General features: G+C 40.1%; 1 protein-coding gene across 24 annotated transcripts in view; it reads left to right on the top strand.

Annotated features, from left to right (window-relative positions):
- Positions 1-256: 256 nt before the first annotated feature.
- The window catches only part of LOC126283988 (eukaryotic translation initiation factor 4E transporter), a 246,923-nt gene continuing 222,663 nt past the window's right edge, over positions 257-24,516 (top strand). For 19 of the 24 annotated variants that reach the window (XM_049982522.1, XM_049982523.1, XM_049982524.1 and 16 more), the window contains exon 1: positions 308-642. In XM_049982522.1, coding sequence (XP_049838479.1) covers positions 588-642 — 55 coding nt within the window. In that variant the 5' untranslated portion in view covers positions 308-587. Of the gene's footprint in view, positions 643-24,516 lie in introns of all 24 variants that reach the window. The other 5 variants (XM_049982494.1, XM_049982487.1, XM_049982517.1 and 2 more) reach the window with 3 other exon arrangements.

Genomic DNA, 24,516 nt, shown 5'->3' with positions numbered 1-24,516 from the left:
CCTAGAAGTAGAAAGAATTGCGCCCTGGGTTTGTAACTCGGACGATTTAAATATTGCGCGGAAATGAATGTCATTTGTTCAAATGTTGCATCCTTTAGTCGGCAGGAAGAGCACTTACAAATTACGCCAAAATAATGTCAGCTGTTTTTTGACTTTTTCTGAATATTTAAAAGCTGTATTAATACAGGTGATTACAATAATTTGATGATTTTTGCAGCACTCTTTCCTGTTGTAAACGTTTCAAAGATAATATGCCACTTGGCATTGTATTTACTGAACAAGAAACAGCCAATGGTATATCTTTCGTCAAACATTGTCGTATTTTTAGTTCTTGGGTGTTACGCCGACATTTTCTATTTTTGCATTCTCTGCAAGGATTTTCTTAGGCTGTAGACAGTACTTTATGACGTTTTTTTAGTGATGTTCGTTGATCACAAGTGAACTGTGCATGTTTGTGTTTTAGACCGTGGTTTTCAGTCGTATGTTGTTGTACCAGTGCTTTTTTTAAAAAAATAGTAGAATCTGTGATAAAAACAGTTGCCCTAGTTCAAATTCAAAGTCCGAATTTATATTAAGATAGTGGAGACATGTCTGTGATGTCCATCGTGAAGTCTCAACAAAAAAGTGATACGAACAACGATGGTAAGTTGATATACCCTGCCATACTTCATAGCTGTTAAAGGAAATCGGTGCTATCAGGTATGTCAGCTGTCAGTTTGTTTACTGTTTTTGTTTCTCTTGGAGCGTCTCGGTTTTCTATCAGAATTCCTGACATGGATGTGATTACTAGGTCAAACGTACATGAAGGTTTTCCAGAAAGTGTAATTACCATCGATCTTCCAGATTATATTTTTATTGAAGTTGACCACTCTGTCGCATTGAAATGACAGTTTGCTAATTCTTGACCTACCCAAAAACACTGATAAAGTTAATAGCCACAATGACAAAAGAAAAGTAATTGGCATTCCGTAAAGCAAACATTTCGCTATTTAATTATTTACAAAATAGTAAGCAGAAAGGGTATCGTACACAGCTTGTGTATTGAAATTTGTTTGTGACATGGGGTTTCGTTTGGAAGATATCCAACATAACCTGTAAAAAATGCTTAAAAATATGAGCAATAACCACTGCAAATAACTAGTTTATGACAAAAAGTTACTTTTAGGTTAATATAATTGTAGCCGAACGTACTCAGCCTCCATTTTGGCAATTTGAGCTTTAAAGAACTTAAAATGGCATGAGTTAATAGTCATTTCTGTTTCGTCTAATTTTATGCTCGAAATTTAGGTTAGTTGTAGAATATTGTATCTTATTCTGTTTGCTGAATGTCCCATTACAATATATAAACACTAAACATGTTTTGCCACAAATGACAGAATATGCATACGGGTCATTATATAATGACATGTAAACAGTGACAATATGCTCTTGTAGACATTGACACACATACTACAATAAATGTACTGCCCCAGTAAATTTTATGTTGTTCCTTATAGGCCTATTTTGATCTTATAAGTACTAGAAACAAAGCCTGGAATAAGTGGCAACAGGCAGTCTTTGCTGTACATTGCCTTCCACCTCCTCCCAGTCCCTGCAAAATACAGATGTCTTGTTATCTTTGAGGTACTTATTTGTAGGCTTTCTTTACAGCCCTTAGTGGCATAGGAAGTGCGTGCAAACCCTGCTACTTATATCAGTTGATTTTATGGTTCTGGTATTCATATATCTACAGATACTGGTTACATAATGTGAAGTCCATGAGGTGATTTTTATGTAAAATCCAAAGTACAGTCGGTTTTAGGTACCAGTATTGTGCATACCTTGACCAAAATTAAGGACATAAAGTATTGTGGATAATTTGAAAGTGACATTATCCACATTTATCCAGTTAATTGGATATTGGTGCCAACAGCTAGAATGTGTAGGGACAACATGCATCTTCTTCACAAATTTGATTCTTGACCATTAGTACAATATGCATGCCATAACATGTGCAGTGGACATTGTTTCACACGAGGGATCGAGCCTATAGTTGGAATGAGCCACTTCCAACAGCTGGTTTTGGGATACAGCGCTGATGTCCTGATCAGTGTATCATGGATGTCTGGTTGTAGCTGAGGTGATGCCTGTCTTAGTGTTGTCATAGAACTATTCGGATAGAAAGTATTTCAGATACAGGAATCAATGCTGCAAATATTATTATTATGAAGGAATGGAAAAGAAAGAATCTGTGTCATTCCATGAGTACTTGTGCCAATGAGTACTTATGTGTTAAGTTTAGAAAATATCAATTGTTTCAACAAATATGTCAAGCAGATCTTGGAGCCCCCTCCACTGTCTGTTACGTATTGGTAATATCCTATGTACAATATTGACACTATCCTTACACACAGTCTGATATTTTAATTAAAATTTTAAATTTTATGTCTGTTGGAGTAGCCTATTGCACCTTTAACAACATGGCAGAAATTGGTTTTTCAGAATTGATGAATAATCCAATGTGTTTTCAATTTCCAAAGTGGACTGAGGGGAAAACAGTGTTTATAAATGCTATTCCCCATGTCTGAGGATGAATTCTAGTGTGATTTTCTTTTTCTCTGGTAACAAGGCATCAGTATCCCTGTTAGAGGCTTCACACACAGAGAAAGTCTTTATTATACTGTTTAATAATGAGCAACAGTGTGCAGATACAACAGCTTTTTCAGCATCTCTGTGACTCTTACCCGTGGGTAAAAGAAACTTGTGACCATTTGTAGTGTCCTTCCATGTGTACACCAGAATTTGTAAACTTCAGTATTACTTACACAATGGTGAAGTGCCTCAATTGGTTAGTATATCTGAGGAATTTATAGTAAGAGAAGGGATGAGAAACATTTGTGGCTTGTCTACTAACAATGTGACACAGATTTGACATATTGTATACCATAGCTTACATAACTATCACTACTCTTAGTGACATGCTGTATTTCTCCAAGAGACTTACTTTTTCTGTACAGCATTAAGATTTATTCTTGTAGTCAAGTTGTTGTACCTGGACACAAGAGGTCTGATCTACATGATCCAGTGAAACATAATTTGCATTAAATGTCTCTTTGCTGGAAAAGGGCATCCTCATTACTCTTCTCATGTGATAATGTAGTTGTGAGCCATGACAAATGCTACAGTCTAAATTTATAATGACCTTATGTAGTTGTGAGCCATGACAAATGCTACAGTCTAAATTTATAATGACCTTACTGTTGTCATAACATGATATTTAAGTAAAAACATATTTACACCATGAATTATATTTATTGGGCAGGTAAGCCATCCAGCGGTGAACATTTAGCAACTTTAAAGACTTCAGACTGTAGCCTTAGTACTGTTAGTGCTGATAAAAAACAAAGGCATATTAACGTGCACGAGGTTGTCGTGGTGTGGTATGTAATGAAAGTGTTGACAGTTAATCACTGAATTAAGAAAAATATGAAAAGATTTTGAATTGACACAATTTGAGTGCTGTAGGACTGTCTGGTTTTTGATGGTACATGCAGTGTTTGTGAATAGTGAAATAGAGTTTTTGTTTGTGTTAAACTGTTTTACAGTAGCTGTATCAAAATTAATTAATGCAGATTTGCTAATCATTGAAGTTAGCTGCCTCATAGGTACATTTCACTCTCAAAATACATTTTCTGATCTGTTTTACAGAAATGCCTCATTATCTGTATGTTGTAGACTTACTGTCAGAGTGCTATGTTAAATTAACTTCTACACTTTAATTACAGATCTTGGCTTAATTTTTCTGATTTAGGTGACATGTTTTGAAAGACTGAATATATGGGTTCCCAAAGGGGAGTAATTGAATAAAACAGTTGACTAAGCTCTTAGTATTAGTCTCCACGTGAAGCCTTGTTCGTCGTATGTTATGGAATTTGTATAGATTTGCTTCATCTGTTTTTATATTACCACTAGTAGATGTTATTTTTTTCAGTTATCCAATGAAAAAGTCATTGTTATGATCTCCAGTCTGAGGATTAAATTGCTGAAGCTCTCCGTATTAATCTGTCCTGTTCAAGCTGCTTAATCTCTACGTAACTCCTGCAAGCTACATCCATTTGTAACTGCTTACTATAGTCAGTCCTTGGCCCCTCTTTTCAATGTTTAGGCTCCACATATCCTTCCATTGCCAAATTGACCATCTCTTGATGCCATGTATTTCTTTATCTGTAACATTATGAAAAGGATAGATTGCTACTCACTGTAAAACCGAGCAAGGTGACGCACTGGTTAGCACACTGGACTTGCATTCGGGAGGACGACGGTTCAATCCCGTCTACAGCCATCCTGATTTAGGTTTTCTGTGATTTCCCTAAATCATTTCAGGCAAATTCCGGGATGTTTCCTTTGAAAGGGCACGGCCGATTTCCTTCCCAATCCTTCCCGAACCCGAGCTTGCGATCCGTCTCTAATGACGTTGTCGACGGGATGTTAAACACTAACCGCTACTCACTGTAAAGATGACAAGAGTTGTAGACAGGTATAAGAAAGAGGCTGTTACACACACACACACACACACACACACACACACACACACACACACACACACGACCAGTCTCCCTAACAACTCTGGACAGAGGTGCCTGTGTTTTTTCCCATTACTAATTATATAATAAATGTGATGAAGTGTTGATGTCAAAACATAAGAACAGCCATTTTTTATTTAAAAAATCTGGAAATAAAATGTTTATTGTTCCATTGCTATACCAGTGTTTAATAACAATCTTAGAAGAGGGAACAAAGCTACTGAAAATTTAAAAGGATAAATTCACATTTTGAGATAGATTCAGAGGTTGTATGCAACATATGTAGCTAATATTTTCTAAATGTAAAATGTGTGACACACACTCTAAAAAATTACAAAAAACACATGTGTATCACTCCTCTACAAAGAAATCGGACATTTTTCATTGGTAAGATGGACCAAGGCTGGGTGATATGTATATATTATATGAATAGTTGCAGAATGCAGTCAGTGTTGCAGTTGTACATTAAAACCTAATAATCACAGAATTTTGATAAACACATCACACAAACAACACGGCAGTATATCTCTGCAACTCAACAATTTTATCATATGTGTACTGTAGGTAATGTGCTAAATACTCTGACTACACAAAGAATGTCACAAACCTATTTCTGAAGAAAGCAGCTATAGATGTGTCAATATTTCTAAACCATCCATTTAATAACTTGTAGTTGGCAAATATGAAAATCAGTTATTCATAGAGAAAGCTTATCTCAAAGGAGACCACTTTGGGTGCTGGAGAAATGTAAGCCCACATGAGGCACTACTGAGCATACAACATACTTGAAAGGTTATAGGATAAGTTGATGGAAAGTATACGTCTGTTAGTAACATCTGTAGGTTAAGGAAAAGCCTGTGACGCTATTGACAAGATTACAATCTTTGAAATTCGGAGTGTAGCAGGGGTAAAATACAAGGAGCATAAGGTTATTTACAACCTGGACAGAAACCAGACTGTAGTATGGTAGTAAGAGTGGGATGACGTGAAAGGGAAGCAGTAGTGGAGATGGGAGTAGGATAGGGTTGTAGTCTGGCTCTGACACTACTTAATCTACCCATTGAGTGTGCGCTAAAGAAAATCAAAGAGAAATTTGGAAAGGGAGTTGAAGTTCAGTAACATAAAATGATAACTTGAAGGTTTGTTAATTACACTGTAATTCAGTCAGTGACTTCAATGTGCTTAGATGATCATTTGAATGGAGTGGGGATAGTGCCATGAAGAAAAGTTGAAACATAAACACCAGTAGAAGTAAAACATGGGTAACTGAGTACAGCCAAATTAAATATGGCAATACTGACACAATTAGATTAGATTGTCATCATTGACACATTTCATTTACTGTGACAAGTTTTTTTTAAAGATGTCCTCTACTGATCAAAACCAGTTAGAGAAAATAAATAATATTGTGATCTAGACTGTATTATTCAGAGTGTTGGAACATACATATCACCTTGGAGATGTCTTCAAAAACATAGTGTCGTTATTTAATGAGTTAGGTGAGGAAATGAGACACAGAAAGGAGTAGATGAGTTTTGCTTTTAAGGTAACAAAATAGCTGATGATACTGTAAGTAGAGAGGGTATAAAATGTTTTCTGTAATAGTGACAAAAGTGTTTCTGAAAAAGAGATAACATTTAATATAAGTTGAAGCATTTGAAATTATTTTCTGTAAGTATGTGTCCAGAGTTTAACTTTGCATGCATATGACACGTGGGCAGTAAACAGTATGGACAAGAAGAGAATCGATTTTTTGAGATGTGGCATAACAGAGGAAATCTAAAGATAGGTGGGCAGGTTGGGTAACAAGCGAAGGGATGTTGATTAGAAACAGGGAGAAAAGAAATTTGTGGTGCAAATTGACTGAAAGAAGATATCAGTTGATAGTAAGCAGTCCAGGGTATCAAAGAATAACAAATCTGGTAATGGAGGGAATTATTATTATTATTATTATTAAAATACACTAAGAGAGGAGGAGAACGACACCAGGAGGAGAGGAAATGGCCACCGGTGATTCGGCAGCCGTCATACAGACATTTAAACACACTAAGGAGTTAGGGAAAACTGCTTTCTTTTAATATTATGAAGTGCCTATGGCGCTGAGACAACTTTTCACTTCATGAAAAGTTCCATAAAGGTATTGTTTTTTTTTTTCGCCCAGTAAAAAAAAAACCATAAAACTCTCAACGATGCATGATACACATGTAACTCAGCTATCACAGACTAAAACAAGAAATACAGGGCAGTCTGGCCAAGCGGCAGCTGCAACCCGACCCCGTATAGCAGTTGTGAACACCTGACGTTAGCGCTCTACTGAAACTCGAAGGGGGGGGGGGGGGGTCATATGCGGTCGAATGGCTGCGATCAGTCATTCCGACGGGTGGTTGTGCAGCCTTTTGCGCTGCTGAATCGCCAACGGTTAACGTTTCACGGGAAGTGCTTGCTTTTGCGAAGACCGTTCGTTCTGCCAGGCCACCAAATCACCAGTGTGAAGGAAGTCCAGCAGTCGCAGACTGTTGAAACCTGAAACAGTCTATTAGATTATAAACAGCTATCGCATATTTTGCGGGGCAGTGCAGCAGACGACCACAAATCAATCTCATTGTGCGTTTGTTTGAGTAAGGTACAACATGACTCTCAAAAAAATGTTCAACTTGTGTAGCATATTATGGCAATTACTTTATTTGCAACATTTGCTGAATTTTTGTTTCAGTTTGAAATGTGTTTCACCAACACAGCCATTTAAGATAAACCGAGTTTGCGTCATTATGTATACAGTGCAAACCACATATGGAAGATCTGTAATTGATGAAAAGCTCTCGTGGTTCTAGCAGAGTGGTAGCGCTAAGATACTACGACGTTACGTTTCGGCGAGTGTATACTCATCGTCTTCTGGCGAAGTGTCTAGATTTGCAAATGTCTCTACACTTCACCAGAAGATGATTATAACACTCGTCGAACGTCGCGTTGCCTTAATGCTACGAACCGGCTGGAAACACTTAAGAGAGCTCTTCATCTGTAGTATACCCCGAGAAAGTCCGTATTCTGTAGTTGGACGTTGACAGATTCCTCTTGTCCTGAATTGCGCGTTCAGGAGGGACAAACTCACTCTCCAATTTTCGAAGTGCAATTGCTGCTTAGGAAAATGATACTCAGAATAGTATTGTGCCGCCAGAAGAAAACTGTGAACTTCTTTTATAATTTCGTGAACAAAGCACAGTATTTTTCGTATTTTTGAGATGATAAGTTTGGTTCGATATAAAGTTGTCGTAAGATCTTAAGGATGGTTAATGTCATCTGCATCAACCAGTGTGCACCCTGTTTGGGAGGGTCACTCATTACAATAAAAATATTGACAGTGCTTTGTTCATGAAATTATTTTATCACATAAAATTTTCATCTTTAGAGCGTCGTGTTTTGTGTCACTTTTGTTGTGACAGCGTTCTCTAAATATTAACTTGGATCTGCGACCAAAAAAATGTTGCTTTTGTGGTCCTCAACCCGAAAAGTGGTTTGGTTTAGCTCTCCTTACTAGAATGCCCTGTCCAACTCATTTCATATCTAACTAACTGACTGCAACCTATATCTGTACGAACCAGCGCACTGTAATCAATCGTCCGCCTACATACACATTTCTTACTCCAAACCCTCCATCACCAAATTAACTATTTCCTCCTATCTCAAGATATGTCCTATCAAAATCTCTCGTTTTTTGTCGTGTCGCAGATCACTTTTATTCTCAGTTTGGTTCAACACTTCATCAATGAGTTAACTCTGTGTACCCATCCAAGATGCAGCATCATTATGTAGCACCAAAGTTCCGAAACCACATTCCCTTCTTGACTGCACACACGTAATTCAGTGCTCCATACAAATACTGTCAGAAAAGATTTCGTAACAAGATTTAACCTACTATTTTCCAGAAAAGCATTTATTGCTATAGCCACTCAGGATTATTAAATCTTCTTTTACTTCTATATTCGTCTGTTATTTACTTCACAAATAGCAAAACTCATATTCTACTTTTAGTGTCTCATATCCTGGTGTAATTAGTTCAGTGGCACCTGACGTAATCCCACAACACTCTGTTACCTTTCAAAGTCAATCAACAGGAAAAAAAAATCGCATGTGGTGTACTGTTTTCTCCACTGACTTAAATTCCGTTTGCCGTCACCTAATGTATTAGTCCCATTTCAAAGAAAAGAACATAAAGCGTGGCAAAAGAGACCTTCGTGTCTTGGCGTCTTTCTTAATTTTAGTTGTGTTTTCATATCGATTAATGGTTATTTGTGAGCGATCAGGTGTCTGTAGTCATTCACAATCCGTGCAAGTTGAAAGAGTTCGGCTGTCAAACGTAATTCGTGACGAACAAGTAATTACGAAAAAAATTAGCATTGTACTTCAAACTTTCTTCTTGGTGACGACATGGCATTCGAAGCAAATATTTCTTTCTTCGTTTGTTCCTGTTATTGAAAATAAGCTACAGTTGCCTTCGTGGTTTGTCTCCAGCTTTTCCATTTAAAAACTGTTGAACACAATCGCGCTACAGTAAAACTCCTGCCCTCGTTTCGACGGATGCTTCGCGACGACGTTTCCATTGCGTGTTATTTTAGACGAAGCACAAGGGGCTCGTCTCCCGTATCGGATGACAGTGCAGTGGAAAGGCTGAGCGCTTGGCTCCATAGCAGCTCGTACGGTTGTAGAAATAATTGTTCAGTGAGTTCCTAAAGTGTACCGTGTGAGGTGACCTTGTCGAATGTAGGCCGAACGTGATGGTGTTGGAATCTTGCCTATCGCAGGCTGTTTTATAATATTGTTTTTACCTCGACCAAGGCATAGTTCGGAATCATCGTCGAAGTACACGCCCAGTGACAGTTTCCTCAGATTGTCATGTCAAGTTAGAAGAACGGATTGTCATCCTTTTAGCGGTCTTATTGAGCGTAGTGCCGCTGTGGTATGCTGCTATGTGACAGCAGTTAGTCAGTAATCTCAATAACACGCGTATTTGAAAAGTAGTAGTTAATCGAGAAAATGATTTCGGTTTGCCTCACTGAACAGTCCCCGCATGAATAAGTAATCTGAAGAGCTTCCGGATATACCTTGTGACAGTTACGAACAAGTTCTGTAGAACGGCCCAGTTGTTAAAGGAATACCCTTTGTGTTTCGCAGAATTTAGTAAACGATATTGTTGCAATTTTGATGTCCATCAGTTACCGTATCAGTCTAATCATATTTATACGTGTACGATCTCTAGACAGTCCTAATCTGTAGTCAAGGAAATTTTGGAAATCTTCCTGAAACAAGGCACACAGTTTATGTACTTTTCAATGTGTGCATTTTTTGCTGGATAAAAGCATTTTCTAGAATTTTCCGTGCATTGCAGTCTTCACCTATTGGTTTCCATGTTCCTTTCACTTACCTTTTAATAAAATCTGGCCACCTGCCATTAAGCCCTTTTCTCAGCCCCTTCTTATCTCTTAGATTCCAGCAAAGGACTTATTTGATCCATCTACCATCCATTCCTTTAGCTATTAGTCTACCCCACAGAACAAGTCTCGAAATAGGCATGAAGACGGAGCACTTCAAGACAGAAATAATGTCAGACTATGTCATACACCGAAGAGAAAATAGTACAGGTATTCAGTAAAGACTAGTCGATGGATGGGAAAACAAATAAACAGGAAAGTAAAAATGTTCACGAGTGCTTTCGGTAAACTAAATAGGCAGGTACGAAGTATTGGAAACGAAACTTTTATAACCAGAGTGTGTTATCAGATTTACTTAGGAAACTATAACATGGACTTTCAATGCAGAAACCATTCAGGAAGTTGAGTTTTGCTCTGCGAGCGATGGAAAGAAATATGTTCTAAATAACTAGGAGAAGCAGGACAACAAACAAAGGAATCAGAGAAAAAGCTGGATTAGACTTACTAGTGACTGTAATTAAAATAAGGTGGAGGTGGGCGGGACGTGTAGCGAAACGAATGTATTTTAGTTGGACACAAAAATTTCTTTGCTGCGTTCTAAGGGATGAGAAAGATAGTTAATACAACCGTGTGGAAGGTAGATAAATTACGTAAAACAGGAACAACATGAGTGCCTGTAGTTAACAACAGTAATGTATGAAAAAGTCTAGAAGAGGCCACATCCCTTCCCTCACTGCATGTTATGAGGATGGTGATTTTATGTTTATTTATATTTATTTATACTTCACAATTACAGCCTGTTATCTGAGAACCTAAAACAGGCCATAAATTTCATACTTTTGTGGATAATCATAAATAAATATTTATTCCTGACACTTATTTCAAAATCAAGCGCCAATACTGCAACTACTGCCTAACACTACCATAAAACCCTTAACCGATTACCCAACTACTAATACTACTGTTAGTACTACAGAATCTGTTCTGTATTTGTTCATTTATTAGGGTGCGTTTATCTGTGGATGGGTGTTCCCGCAAATGGGTCCGCTCACACACTACCCCAGTAACAGCCATTGTCTGCTGGCTTGCTTGAGGATACGTCAGCAGAGTTTCCACTACAACGAGCGACTCCACAATTCGCTGTAACGTCTGGCCCCACACTTCCGCGATCACGTGCAGTAATGCAATATAAATTCCATAAGAACTATTTCATTCAGTGGTCCTCGATCTCTGTTATCATCTCTCCATTTGTAGAGCGTGTAGTCTATCCGGGATGGCAGCATGCTGACGTGTGGTTGAACGCCTCGTGAATTTTCCTTGTCCATTGTGGATACTGCGGCTGCAGTTTTTGGCCAAGATCGGACAGGTTGACTCCTACCTCCATGTTATTTTGGGATCTAAGGTCCTTGGTGTATGACGGCCATTACCCCGGTGTGTCTTCGTAGAGCGCAAAAAATGTCCAAACAGGCCTTGAAGGCCCAACGGCAGCGGCCGTCCACCGGGGTCATCCTCAGCCCTCAGGCGTCACCGGATGCGGATACGGAAGTCGCACAGGTCTGTTCTAGAATGCCCATTCTGCCGCAGGCGCAACTATCATCCATCCGGCCTTTTGTTTTGTACAGATACGTAGCATGCGTGCAATGGCCGGTCAGGTAACGTATCAGAGGCTAAGAAATAACATTTTTAATCCCCCGCCCTTACGTTTGGGTGGAAATCGTATGGTGCCCTGCGCCTGAAGTGTCCCATTCATTTTGCCACAGTTGTAATATGCGAGCTTGTATTACCTTTTTCGTATTGGCCTCTCTTCCAAGTATCCTTCGTACTTTAATTTGCTTGCCTGTCTTTAACCAGTAAAGGGCTTTTCCTGATTTCCAAGTCAAATGGGCATATTTCTAGAATTAGTAACAATGCATCGTTCGGGGTAGCGCAGTAGGCACCTATTACTCTTATTGTTAGTAGCACTCGTCGTTGAACTCTTGTGACTAATAGAAACTGGCTTCTCAAGCTGCAGTATGTGAGTCCAAAAGCTCGTACCATATCGTAGGACTGATGCTAACGTATGGTTGCGATAAATGTTGATACTAGAAGCGGGAAAAAATCCAATCATAAGATGAGCGTGAGGAGAGACTTCAAACGACTGCACCACAACTGAGCATAATACATTAGTTCTTGCTGATGCGGCCGTTTCTTCCAGATTTGCGTGCCGGATTGCTGAGTGTCATAAATTTACTGCAAACACACCAGGCTAATACTTCATTAAATCCACAGGTACATTCATTTTCATAGAAAACATAGTCCTGAAGTGTGTACGTTTACAGTAGTATCACTGATGTACATCTACATATATACTCCACTAGCCACCAAGCGGTGTATGGCGGATGGCACCGTTCGCCCCAGTAATATCCCCCCCCCCCCCCCCCCTTTCAGTTCCACTCGTGGATCACGCGAGGGGAAAAACCGACTGTCAGAACGCCTCAGTATGAGCTCTAATTTCCCTTAGCTTTGAACGGTGATGATTGCGCGATATGAAAGTTGGTGGTAATACATCCTCGGCGAAGATCAGATTTTGTAGTTTAGCGAGCAGCCCCTTCCGTTTAACCCGTCGTCTATCTGCAAGTGTGTCGCACTTCAAACTTTCTATGAGATTTGTAACGCTCTCGCGATGGCTAAATGAACGACTCACGAATCTTGCCCCCTCCTTTTTGGACCCTCTCAATCTCTTGAATCGGACCCAAATGGTAAGGGTCCCATACAAACGAACAATACTCTAATACTGGATGAAGTAACGTATTTTAAGCAATTTCATTTGTTGAAGAACTGCATCGCTTCAGGGTTCTACCAATAAACCGCAATCTAGATTTCGCCTTACCCGTTACTTGTGTAATCAGATCGTTCCATTTGAGATCATTTCGAACAGTCACACCTAGATACTTGACGGATGTTACGCTTCCAAAGACAGGGCATTTATTTTGTACTCGTACATTAATGGGGATTTTCACTTTGTTATACGCAGTAGGCTACACTTACTAACATTGAGAGATAACTGCCAGTCATTACACCACGCATTTATTTTCTGCAAATCCTCATTGATTTTTTCACAACTTTCGTGTGATACTACTTTCCTGTCGACTACAGCATCATCGGCAAACAGTCTAAGGCCGCTGTCAATACCATCAACCAGATCGATTATGTAAATCTTAAAAAGTAGGGGACCTATTACGCTGCCCTTGGGGCACACCTGATGATACGCTTGTTTCTGTTGAAGCCTCCCCAATCTGGACGACAAACTGCTCACTGTCTGTTAGAAAACTTCCTATCCAACCGCTAATGTCATCGGATAGACCGTAAGCTCACGAGTTTTTGAAAACTAGGTTGTGAATTTCGCCCTTTTGTTTATCATCCTCCGTTACATTACCCGTACTGTCAGCAAGAGATTGAATTATTTGTAGCGTTCATAGATTTTACGTACGACCAAAATTTTTTAGGGTTGTTTTTAGAATCTGCAGATGAAAATTGCTTTCAAATTCGTTAGAAGAATCTCATATTGACCTTTTGACAGCTGCTTTCATTTCGCGTAATTTCTGTTTGCCAGCGGGGCAGTGACTACGTTTAAAACGACTGTGCAAAATTCTCTGCCTTCCTAGCAGCTTCGTAATATGTTTGTTGAACCAAAATAGATCCTTTCCCTCACCTATATGTTTGCTAGGCACATATTTCTCTAGCACGTGGTGGACAATACCTTTAAATCCCGACCAAAGGTGTTCAGTATTTTTGTGTTCCGCGGTGAATGCTTGGAGTTGATAACGAAGATATTCATTAATGACACTTTTATTTGCTTTCCCAAACAAGAAAACTCTACAGTTTTTTTCCCCAAAGTAGCGTAGCTGGATGAATCACCATAGCGTGGCCTTTACTAAGTGCTTCAGAAATTGGGACTCCATCTACAATTCACAGAAATGTTAATAACATTGAATTGTGAACAGAAGTCTCCACAACACACGCCGCATCATCCGCCATATGAGTTAACCCAGTAGCAGTAGCGGATCGAGCGTAGATTCACGGTATAATGACAGTGAGTATGTTGACAAATATGTCATCATTTTACAAATAATATATTGATTGACACTCTAAATCGGCTTGAGTACGAGGACGTTACGGTGCTTATTTCATGCCTTGAAATGTACATAGTGTCCTCGTTTTCGCCTACAATTTTTTCCTTGTATGTGCTGTATGTTTCATAATCATTTCATCAAACTTGCTGACTCGTCAAAATAATTCCTCTATTTTATGACATTTCCATTCTACATTTCGTCTTTTCAACATTGTGCCCCTAACACTTACCAGCGTTGTATTGAAGCACTCTCCTAGTCAACAGATAGTTTTTGTCCTGAGACTTACGTAATTTTTATTGGTGAACTTTTTTCTCGTCAGTATGCGCCTGTAAATTGATTGGGTAGCCCCCCTGAGCTAAGGAAACAGTCTTGCTCAAAGTGGCTCTTCTGCCATCCTTACGGTTGAGATGAGCCGTACATACAAAGCTACCTCGGAAGCCGTTGACCGGTTGCCACCTGTTCAAGGGGCCCTCACAGGGTGCCATCAGCCGGCCCAACTGAACGTTGTTTTTCTGCTGGGATATTGTTTCACCTCCTGCTCCTCCCTCATCACTAGAGAGGTCGCCTGTTGTATTGGATTTTCTGCTGCAGCTTATTTTCTCCTCCGTTCTACGGAACCATTGATACTACCAAGTTACTATCACTGTCAGATAGATGACGAAATCAATTTTACTACTACATTATTAGCAATTCATAATTATCCTAAGTGTATATTACTGTTGATACCCGGTCTTGGTGTATTTTAAACTAGTTGTGCATATTCGCTTCTGTACTGGTCAAAACGATTAGAGGACCCGTTAATGCATCTTGTACTTTGGGAGTGAAGTGCCGTATCTCACCGGTATTCAGGAGAAGAGACGTTCAAATCTCTGATCATCGATATTTAGATTTTATATTGGTCATTTATATTGTAATAAATAAGAAACAAGTCTCTTTTGTTAGTTTTTTATTCGATTTATTTTAACCATAAACATACTCAGTCACTGCAGGCTCATCATCAGATGGGGGTGTTAAAAGGGCATTATTTAGATGCTGTGCTGATGAGTGCATTGCCTTGTGGTATCCGTATCAAGTCTGATCCTATAAAGTACGTTATCAAGCTATGTACGCAATACACACAGTATTTAGCTGCACTTGGTTTTACACTGATTCACAGAAAGTGTTTACTTCTTCCTGTTGATGGTTGTGGTAAATCAGGCGTTGGTTGTAGTCAATCAGGCGTTTGAATTTTGGTTCAAATGGCTCTGAGCATTATGGGACTTAACATCTGAGGTCATCTGTCCTCTAGAACTTAGAACTACTTAAACCTAACTAACCTAAGGACATCACACACATCCATGCCTGAGGCAGAATTCGAACCTGCGACCGTAGCGGTCGCGCGGTTCCAGACTGACGCGCCTAGAACCACTTGGCCATACCGGCCGGTTTTGAATTTTATTGTTTATTTTCGACACAGTGCATATGACTTCATGGAACTGGCGGGACAAAGTGGGAATATTCATTCAGTTCATCGTAAGCCATGGCAAGGTTTTTGTGAGAGCTCATCCTTTATCATTTCTTCTCTGATGTAGTTGAACCTCTCAAATGGGTCATGTTGTTGACGCCAATATTATCTAGCAAGTTATAGAAAAAAACCTAATGACCAACATCTAGTTTTTCTGGCTGTAGAGTATGTTTGACATAACTGATCCAAAATGTCAAAACCCCCTTTGATTTGGTTGTAAAATTCTATAATATCTGGTAATGCCTTATTTTCGTTTGCTTCATCTGCTTTCTGGTGATAGTGGAAAGCATAAGCACTATCTTTTTTCTTCTTCTTTGGCGGAGAGTAAGACTATACGCAAACGAAGCATAATTCTTCTGTCTAGTTTTTACTTCCAGAAACGTTAACGGAACCTCCTTTTTATTTTTTCTCGAGGCCCAACCACCTTTATTTTTTTTCCTAGCAATTTTGGTGCTGTCTTCACTGATGTAAACCAGTTATCTGGGGTTACATTTCTATACGTACCGTAGGAAGAAGCGGTCTGTTTTTCAAAGTAATATTGATCTGCCGGAACGTATCATTAGTAGTTCGGGCAAACGTCGGCCTAAAGCTTGGATTTTCAACATCCCCATCTTCCACGTGGGTGTCGATCATTTTTATGTTCCAGCCACTGTGCAGCCATTTCTTTGTTTGTAAATTGTGTGATTAAGTTTAAATTTTCTTCAGTAAAACTTAATTTCCCTGTTTGTAAAACTGATTTTTCGTCCTCGTTCTATGAGGTTTTCGTTTCTTGCCACTCCATTTGAAGCGATCCTTGTCAAAAATTTTGGAGGTCCATTCACAACTACTAGTTTATCTTCATTTGAAAAATGTGGCTGTGTAGGTGAAATGGAGTTGGCGAAGTAGTGGGTGGTTCGTGTCCATTCTAGTATCCTCTATAAAAATCGGGGATAACTGCATCTCCTTCATCAAGACTCAACACCCATGTCTTCAGAATCTGAACTGATAAGTATCTTATGAATTTGCTGAGTCCGCTTCCTTCGTCAGATTGAAAATCTTTTTGGAACTAATGTTTCCGCCTGAAGTAAGAATTTTTTAAAAAAGTGCAAATAAAAAAGATAACGTTAAGCAAAATGGAAACGTACCGAAAAATGAATGTGGTAAATATAAGAACTTAACAGTTAAATTTCATGTTGAATGTAGTTATCATTAATAGAAAATGGTGAAAATAATAAGCGAATCAACTGCCCTGGGGCACAGATGTACCCCAGTCTGCACGTGAAATATGAGCACACAAATCCGAGCAACCAAGAGAGAATCAAGGCTGTCTATCAGTCATATGAAACTGCTGTGGTCCACAAACCCTGGCGCTACTTTTAAGGGGAAGTGATCGAATTTTATTCCCCCCTCTGGGGTACAGTTGTTACCACTTGCGGGTTAAACTTTAGTTTATTAACGGCTTTGTTGTCGCAACACGTTGCAAAGATTGCATGAGGACTTTATTTTTTCTACGAGTGTTCTCCCACAAAGAAACAAAAAGGATTTTTACGTTTCAGAATTCCAGGAAAAAATAAAAGGCATAAATAAAAAAGTAAATAGATTAAAAACATTTTTATTAAAAATTGTTTCGGCATCGAGAAAGTCTGCTTTATTGACGAAGCATTTGGGTAAGAAAGCAAAATACAAAGAATAAATTAAAAGGCGCTAAAATTTACATCCTGAATTTTGTTTTATGTGTTTAAATGTACATATTTTCTTAACCTTTTAAATGTTGGTGTTTTTAAATGGTTTGACGACAGTTTTCTTTCAGTTCCCAGAATGTGCGGAATTTTCCATACGACTTTTGCCAAGAACACCCTGCATTTCCTTTGCCATTTGCTAGTTCCTTAACGCTGTTCCTATATTCCGACTTTCTAAGAAGACGGCCACTCACAACGTCACTTTCACCATTCAGGAACCAAACTGCACAGAAGCCAGCCTTCAGAACACAATTGTGGCAACTATGTCTGAACAAAAACGATCGCTTTTTATTCGCTATATGAGAAATACACCAGGGGCACGCACCGAAACAAATGGCATCGTCGATATGGCGCAGTGCCCTAGCATTCCAACTCTGTCGCGCGCGAGTCGTGCAAGCAGTAACCGGCCGTAGTGTGTCAACCCAATTGCACACGGCAGAGGCTCGTCGCGCCGTTCCCTGCAGCTGTCTTCATGTCACCGAGTCTAAGCCTCCCTCTGTCTCGCTGACCTGCTGTCTTTGCCGTATCCTATCCTACTCAACGGCTAACCCGGTTCACGAAGCACTGACCATGTTGTAGGCGAACCTCAAAGTTTTTATTTCTTCTCCATGAATTTTAACACCTACTCCGAATTTTTCTTTTATTTCCTTCACTGCTTGCTCAATGTATAGATTGAATAACATCGGGGAGAGGCTACAACCCTGTCTCACTCCCTTCCCAACCACTGCTTCCCTTTCATGCCCCTCAACTCTTGTAACAGCCATTTGGTTTCTATACAAATTGTAAATAGCCTTTCACTCCCTATATTTTACCCCTGGCACCTTCAGAATTTGAAAGAGAGTATTCCAATCAACATTGTCAAAAGCTTTTTCTAAGTCAACAAATGCTAGAAACGTAGGTTTGCCTTTCCTTAATCTATCGTCTAAGATAAGTCGTAGGGTCACGTGTTTCAATATTTCTACGGAATCCAAACTGATCTTTCCCAAGGTTGGCTTCTACTAGTTTTTCCATTCGTCTGTAAAGAATTCGCATTAGTATTTTGCAGCCGCGTCTTATTAAACTGATAGTTCGGTAATTTTCACATCTGTCAACACCTGCTTTCTTTGGGATTGGAATTACTATATTCTTCTTGAAGTCTGAGGGTATTTCGCCTCTTTCATACATCTTGCTCACCAGATGGTAGAGTTATGTCAGGACTGGCTCTCCCAAGGCCGTCAGTAGTTCCAATGGAATGTTGTCTACTCCCGGGGCCTTGTTTCGACTCAGGTGTTTCAGTGCTCTGTCAAACTCTTCACGCATTATCATATCTTCCATTTCATCTTCATCTACATCCTCTTCCATTTCCATAATATTGTCCTCAAGTACATCGCCCTTGTATAGACCCTCTATATACTCCTTCCACCTTCCTGCTTTCCCTTTTTTGCTTAGAACTGGATTTCCATCTGAACCCTTGATATTCATGGAAGTGGTTCTGTTTTCTCCAAAGGTCTCTTTAATTTTCCTGTAGGTAGTATCTATCTTACCCCTAGTGAGATAAGCCTCTACATCCTTACATTTGTCCTCTAGCCATCCCTGCTTAGCCATTTTGCACTTCCTGTCGATCTCATTTTTGAGACGTTTGTATTCCTTTTTGCCTGCTTGATTTACTACATTTTTGTATTTTCTCTTTTCATCAATTAAATTCAATATTTCTTCTGTTACCCAAGGATTTCTACTAGCCCTCGTCTTTTTACCTACTTGGTGCTCTGCTGCCTTCACTACTTGATCCCTTCAAAGCTACACATTCTTCTTCTACTGTATTCCTTTCCCCCATTCCTGCCATTTGTACCCTTACGCTCTCCCTGAAACTCTGTACATCTCCTTAAATTCCCAACTTTTTGCAGTTTCTTCAGTTTTAATCTACAGTTCATAACCAATAGATTGTTGTCAGAGTCCACATCTGCCCCTGGAAATGTCTTACAATTTAAAACCTGTTTTCTAAATTATATTCAGTAAGAGTCATAATCTTATGTTAAAGGTTTAACACAGTAAGACATGTATTACAGTTAGAAACGGTCTCGAGGCAGCGTACTGGTAGCGCTGGTATGCTCCTAGCATTTGAGAATGAGAGCATTCATCGATTTCCAACAAGCTTATCACACAATTTCAGACCTTTACGGAACTTTTTCTCGTGTACATCCTTAACAACAAAGAGGCCTATTCAGCATATTAACGCATTTGTACAGTAATGAGAAATTTCAAGCTGTTCTATACATACGAGTTCGATTCTATAAAGAATAAGTTGTAGTGGGGTTTTGTAGAACTAGTCAATTGCAGAATGTTGTCCGTAGAGGAAGTGGTTTAAAACAAAGAATCGCAGTATGAAGGGAAGAAATAGTTCATGTCTCTTAATAACTAGTTGTCGATCGGGTTTAAAAGTTTTCCATTGTCTTCACAAAACACTTCGGACATATAATGAAAACGTCTGCCATTGAGATTTCCTCTAATCAAATCGGAGCTGCAGTAGTAAAAGCACTCTTTGGTATAGTGGACACAAACAGGAGACAACATGATAATGTGAAAGAGAAAATGGCTGTAACTTCGAAGTATTGACAAAATAAATTTATTTAGTGTAAAATACAGAAATTATTGTTAAAATGTAACATATTGTTGTAGTTGAATACGAGGATTTGCATCAACACAATAGACGTAAACTCCAAGAATGTTTATTTCGCATTCTATACCAATTATATCCTTAAGTATGTAAGGAAATCATATATGCCAAGAGCTTAGAAAAGGCAGTTACCTGATATATGTTGGCACTTCAGTGCAATGCAAGGGCTCTTCCGTGTGTCAAAATCCCAGTTATCTCTGCACTTCCGCAATGAAAATTTTCAGCCTTGAATACATCCGCTGTTTCTACATCGATAGATACACAGCAGATCCTCACTGTTATTGAGCATCACAGCGAATGGTCAGAGAAGATAGAACTGCTGAGTTGACGATGTGTATCGAAACTGAATGCGAAAAGTAAGAGTGACGCACACGATTGATGGCAAGTAGTCTACTGCACCACGTCTTATGAATATCAACTCTAAAGCGAGAGGTGGTTCACTGTGAGGGTGGCGTCTCACAGTGAGCCTAGAGGGAGATCTCTCACTCGGGGGTTTATTGTAAAGTGAATACTGAGCTGCGGCGCAGTGGTGATTAATCCTGTCGGCCTGGAAAAGATGTGTGATCAAAAACACACCGAACGAGGTAGATCAGTGTTAAGGACACTGTGGACTCAAATTCGAGAGCGTGGTTCTAAACCCGTCCTTGCCTCGTACGTTAGTGTTTCCTTGGTTTGCCTGTGATGCTCCTAAAGCCACGGATGCCCTCCTCAGACTTCGTCCAATCTGTGCGCGTCTCTCTCTTCTAATGACCTCTCCGTCGCTTACACAATAATGTCATTATATTGCGCGAAACAACGAGCGGCGCATTGTTTCGCAATATTTCTGTAAGGGGGGCGCTTTAGTTACAGCTCAAGCTTTCATAGCGAGTATGTCGGCGCTCGACGATTCGGAACTCGTGTGTATTGCGATTAATTGCTCGCCATGCAAAACACAAGAAGTTAAGCAATAAGATCGAAAAGCTTTCTGTGAATATTTGAACGGACCAGGGGCTCTTCCGTGGCAGCATAGATTCACCACACCCAAAACAACTAATTATAAATTTATAAAAGGGAACTGTATAATATGTAGTGCCCAAGTGCTATTTTCTATGTACTTCTGTTCCATATCTACTGTTGCAAACGAAATAAAAGTTGCGCTGATTTTAAGCTTATATGATCTCAAGTGCGTACTGTGACAACTCTTGCAAGAAAAATAAACACGTATTCTACTTGGCAGCTGATTCGATACCATTTGTCAGTTCTGAAAGCTGTTCTAAGTAAAATAAACAGCTCCGCGAAATGCCACGAAACCATGATTTTCAGCTTCCTCTACTATTGCTGGCAAAGAGGTATTTGGCGTTTCCTGATCGACCAGGAACTTCATTTCTTCAAAATACCACATCGTATTTTCATATACATCCTGTAGCACACATCCTGATCTTATACTTTTATTCAGTGCTTTACGAAAATTTGTTCGGAGCGAATTAAATTTCTCATTGTCTGGACGGGAACTGACGTATATTTCGCAATACCACCATTGCACGATGCGATATTTTGCACAGTATTCATACTAGCGTGAATATTTGTATTGCCTTACAGTCTATTCAGTGCATTGCAAAAGTACGCTGCTGACACCACATGGGCAATATTATTGCACAGTACTGTATTTACTATTTTACAATACATATTGAGCGTGCGACGCATCGTTTAAACTCGAGTCATATCACGCCATTTTATTAGCCGTGGTGGATGAAATCCAGTATTTTTCTGACAAGCTGCAATGTTCTGCAAAACTTGACAGTCGAAGTATTCACTTCCAGTGAGAGTGTGGAACGCGAAACATCGCTGTACGGCGATGACGGACTCATACCTTGACAGCAATTATCATTGGCCGAAATCCAAATACCATCGTCATCTAAAACGGTAACATTTTCGTGTGTAAGGACGACTGTCGTCAGCATGTGTAAGGATGACTATCTTCAACTGTCACCTACCTGTGGACAGCATTGTTGCTTGGCACAGGGTTTAGTATACTGGGCTACCAGAGTACGTTAATGTCGTTAACCGGGCTGGTAGTGCGTACTTGGGGCGTTACAGTGTCCGATGTTGAGTGGACATTCGGCGTACTGTTTGTGAGATGTGTTATCACATGACAGATCTGAAAAGGGGCGCTATTGTGGGTCTACATTTGGCTGTCTGTTCGAATTATGCAATACGCAGATTTTCGGGCAGTACGGATGTGAGAGAAGTCCGTTGTTTGACCGCGTGCAAACCTGAGGGTGAGCATACCCGTCTTCAAGGTTCTGGTCGACTTTGTTTGACAACTTGAAGGAACGATCGTCGTACTGCAATCCAGGCAAGTCGTGACCCCTTCAAATCAGCGTCTGCAGGGTTGCCCCAAGTTCTGGAAATCAGGAAATTTCAAACGTGTCAGGAAAATCAAGGAAATTTGAAAAAAAAAGTGGTAAAATCTCGTGTTTTTGACTCAGTAGTTGAAATTGTTTGTTTACCGAGATGTCACGCATCGTCGCAGGCCGGGCGCAGCTGAGTATGTGCGCCGCTTCCCTAGTCCCTCGTTCTTACTGCTTCTTCCCTTTCTACCGCTCCACTCAGCTTGCAGTCAGTGTCACCACCACTTCTTGCCGCTAGCGTAGCAGATGCCGACGAGCGGCAGGCAGGCGTGAGGAGTCGTTCGTTTGAATCTGATTTTCAGAGCCTGTTGACGCAGCAGTCGGAGGCGGCGTTTTGTGTGCATGAGTCGTGTCTGAGTGATTGTATGAATGTGCGTGTGCTTACGTTTTCTGACGCAGGCTCTGACAAAAAATTTGGTTGTGAGAGTGTTACTGTCGTTTCTATGTGTCTGTCTGCGCCTCAGCAATCACTTCACGGTGTGTTGCTACCTATCCTCATTAGTATTAATTCTCAGAGTGTTCGCTCAAGTTATCTGTTGCATGCATTGATCACCACAGTCTCAATTCAACAACAAGGTGTCTGTGACACGAGTGGACTTCCATGACGGGCCAAAACCGCAGGCCATATCTCTAACGGCTCGAGCCAGGCGATCTGAGACCCATTGTTTCCCACCAATGTACGAGCCCTACCCGCCGGATCTAATCACACACGGTGTGTGGCGTAATGTGGCTGATTTTTGTGATTTATCCATGGACCTAAGGTCTGCGGTGCTCCTCGGCAGGTCAAAGGCCACTGGTGATGGATTTCAGGAATTGCGACTGTCTCGCCTCAAGAACATTGTACAGTGTGGCGTTTTACAGACATTTTATTTATTCTAGTACATTTTGGCACTTCGAAAGTAGTTTATATATTAGAAAGTTTAGACTATGAGAAGAAGAAAATTTTGACAGTTGCTGGCAATTTGTACGCTATCTACTTACATATTTCTTGAGAGAAAAAACCACAGAATAGCTGTAATTTAATAAACATAACACAGTGGTTAATAACCGACAATAACGAAAATAGTAGAACCAACATTTTATTGGGGGTCACCTATAGTTTTGGTTTACGCAATTCTTCCCCGGCCTTATAAAACACTTCTTCAAAGAGGCCTGCCTTTTTCTGAGGTTGTTTCTGAAATCAGTGAAGTTATTTTAAATCTATCTTGAGACTTCAACGAAAAACGTATTTTTGTCACCAAATGTGTTTCGTTGTAGTGAAATAAAATATCATTGGTCTTAATGAAACACATACACCCTTTGGCTTGCGTTCTCCATCTAAAAGCAGTTCATTACAAAAGATGTGGATGTTAATACTTCAGATTTTTGCTCACGCGTTTAGAAATACAGAAGTCTTTACATTTTCTGCCAACTTATGTCTTTACTTACTCGCAAGATCTTAAAGTTTGTCAGGGAAAAATGCTAAAACTTGCCTGGAAATATCTGAGAATCTCACTTGAAATAAATTATGGCAACCCTGGTGTGCCTTCCGAGGACAAGTAATGGGCTACCAGTAATGTCACGCGTTGACAGCCGCTAAAACACACACACACACACACACACAACAAGCACACGCGCGCGCGCGCGCGCGCCGACACACACACACACACACACACACACACACACACACACACACACACACACACACACACACACACACACGCGCGCGCGCGCGCGCGCATTTGGAGTGGTGCAGTGAGCAGGAAACTTGTATTGTTGATGAATGGCGTCGCAGTGTTCAGCGACGAATCGCGATTCATTCAACATTACCGTGTATGACCATCGTCGACGAGTACGGCGGCGTCCTGAGAACAGGTCTCATTCTTCCAGTGTTTTTGGAGAGGCATTGCGGTGTTGACCCGGCGTCATTGTGTATGGAGCCATCAGGTGTGACTTCTGATCACGGCTGGTAGTGATAGATGGAGCTCTGGCACAACGGGACGTCGCTAACATTCTGCGTTTTCATGTGTTACCTCTCATGCGTGAAGACTTGGGTGCCGGTTTTCAACAGCCCAATGATCGTTTACTCAAGACACTTGTGCGGGCGTGATTTTGAGGTTCTCTCACGGCCATCGAGGCCCCTCATGTCCGTTCCCGATAGAACATGTGTGT

The sequence above is a fragment of the Schistocerca gregaria genome, chromosome 8 (genome assembly GCF_023897955.1).
Source record: "Schistocerca gregaria isolate iqSchGreg1 chromosome 8, iqSchGreg1.2, whole genome shotgun sequence".
In the NCBI taxonomy this organism is placed as follows: domain Eukaryota; kingdom Metazoa; phylum Arthropoda; class Insecta; order Orthoptera; family Acrididae; genus Schistocerca; species Schistocerca gregaria.
This window is presented reverse-complemented; position numbering and strand designations above follow the sequence as displayed.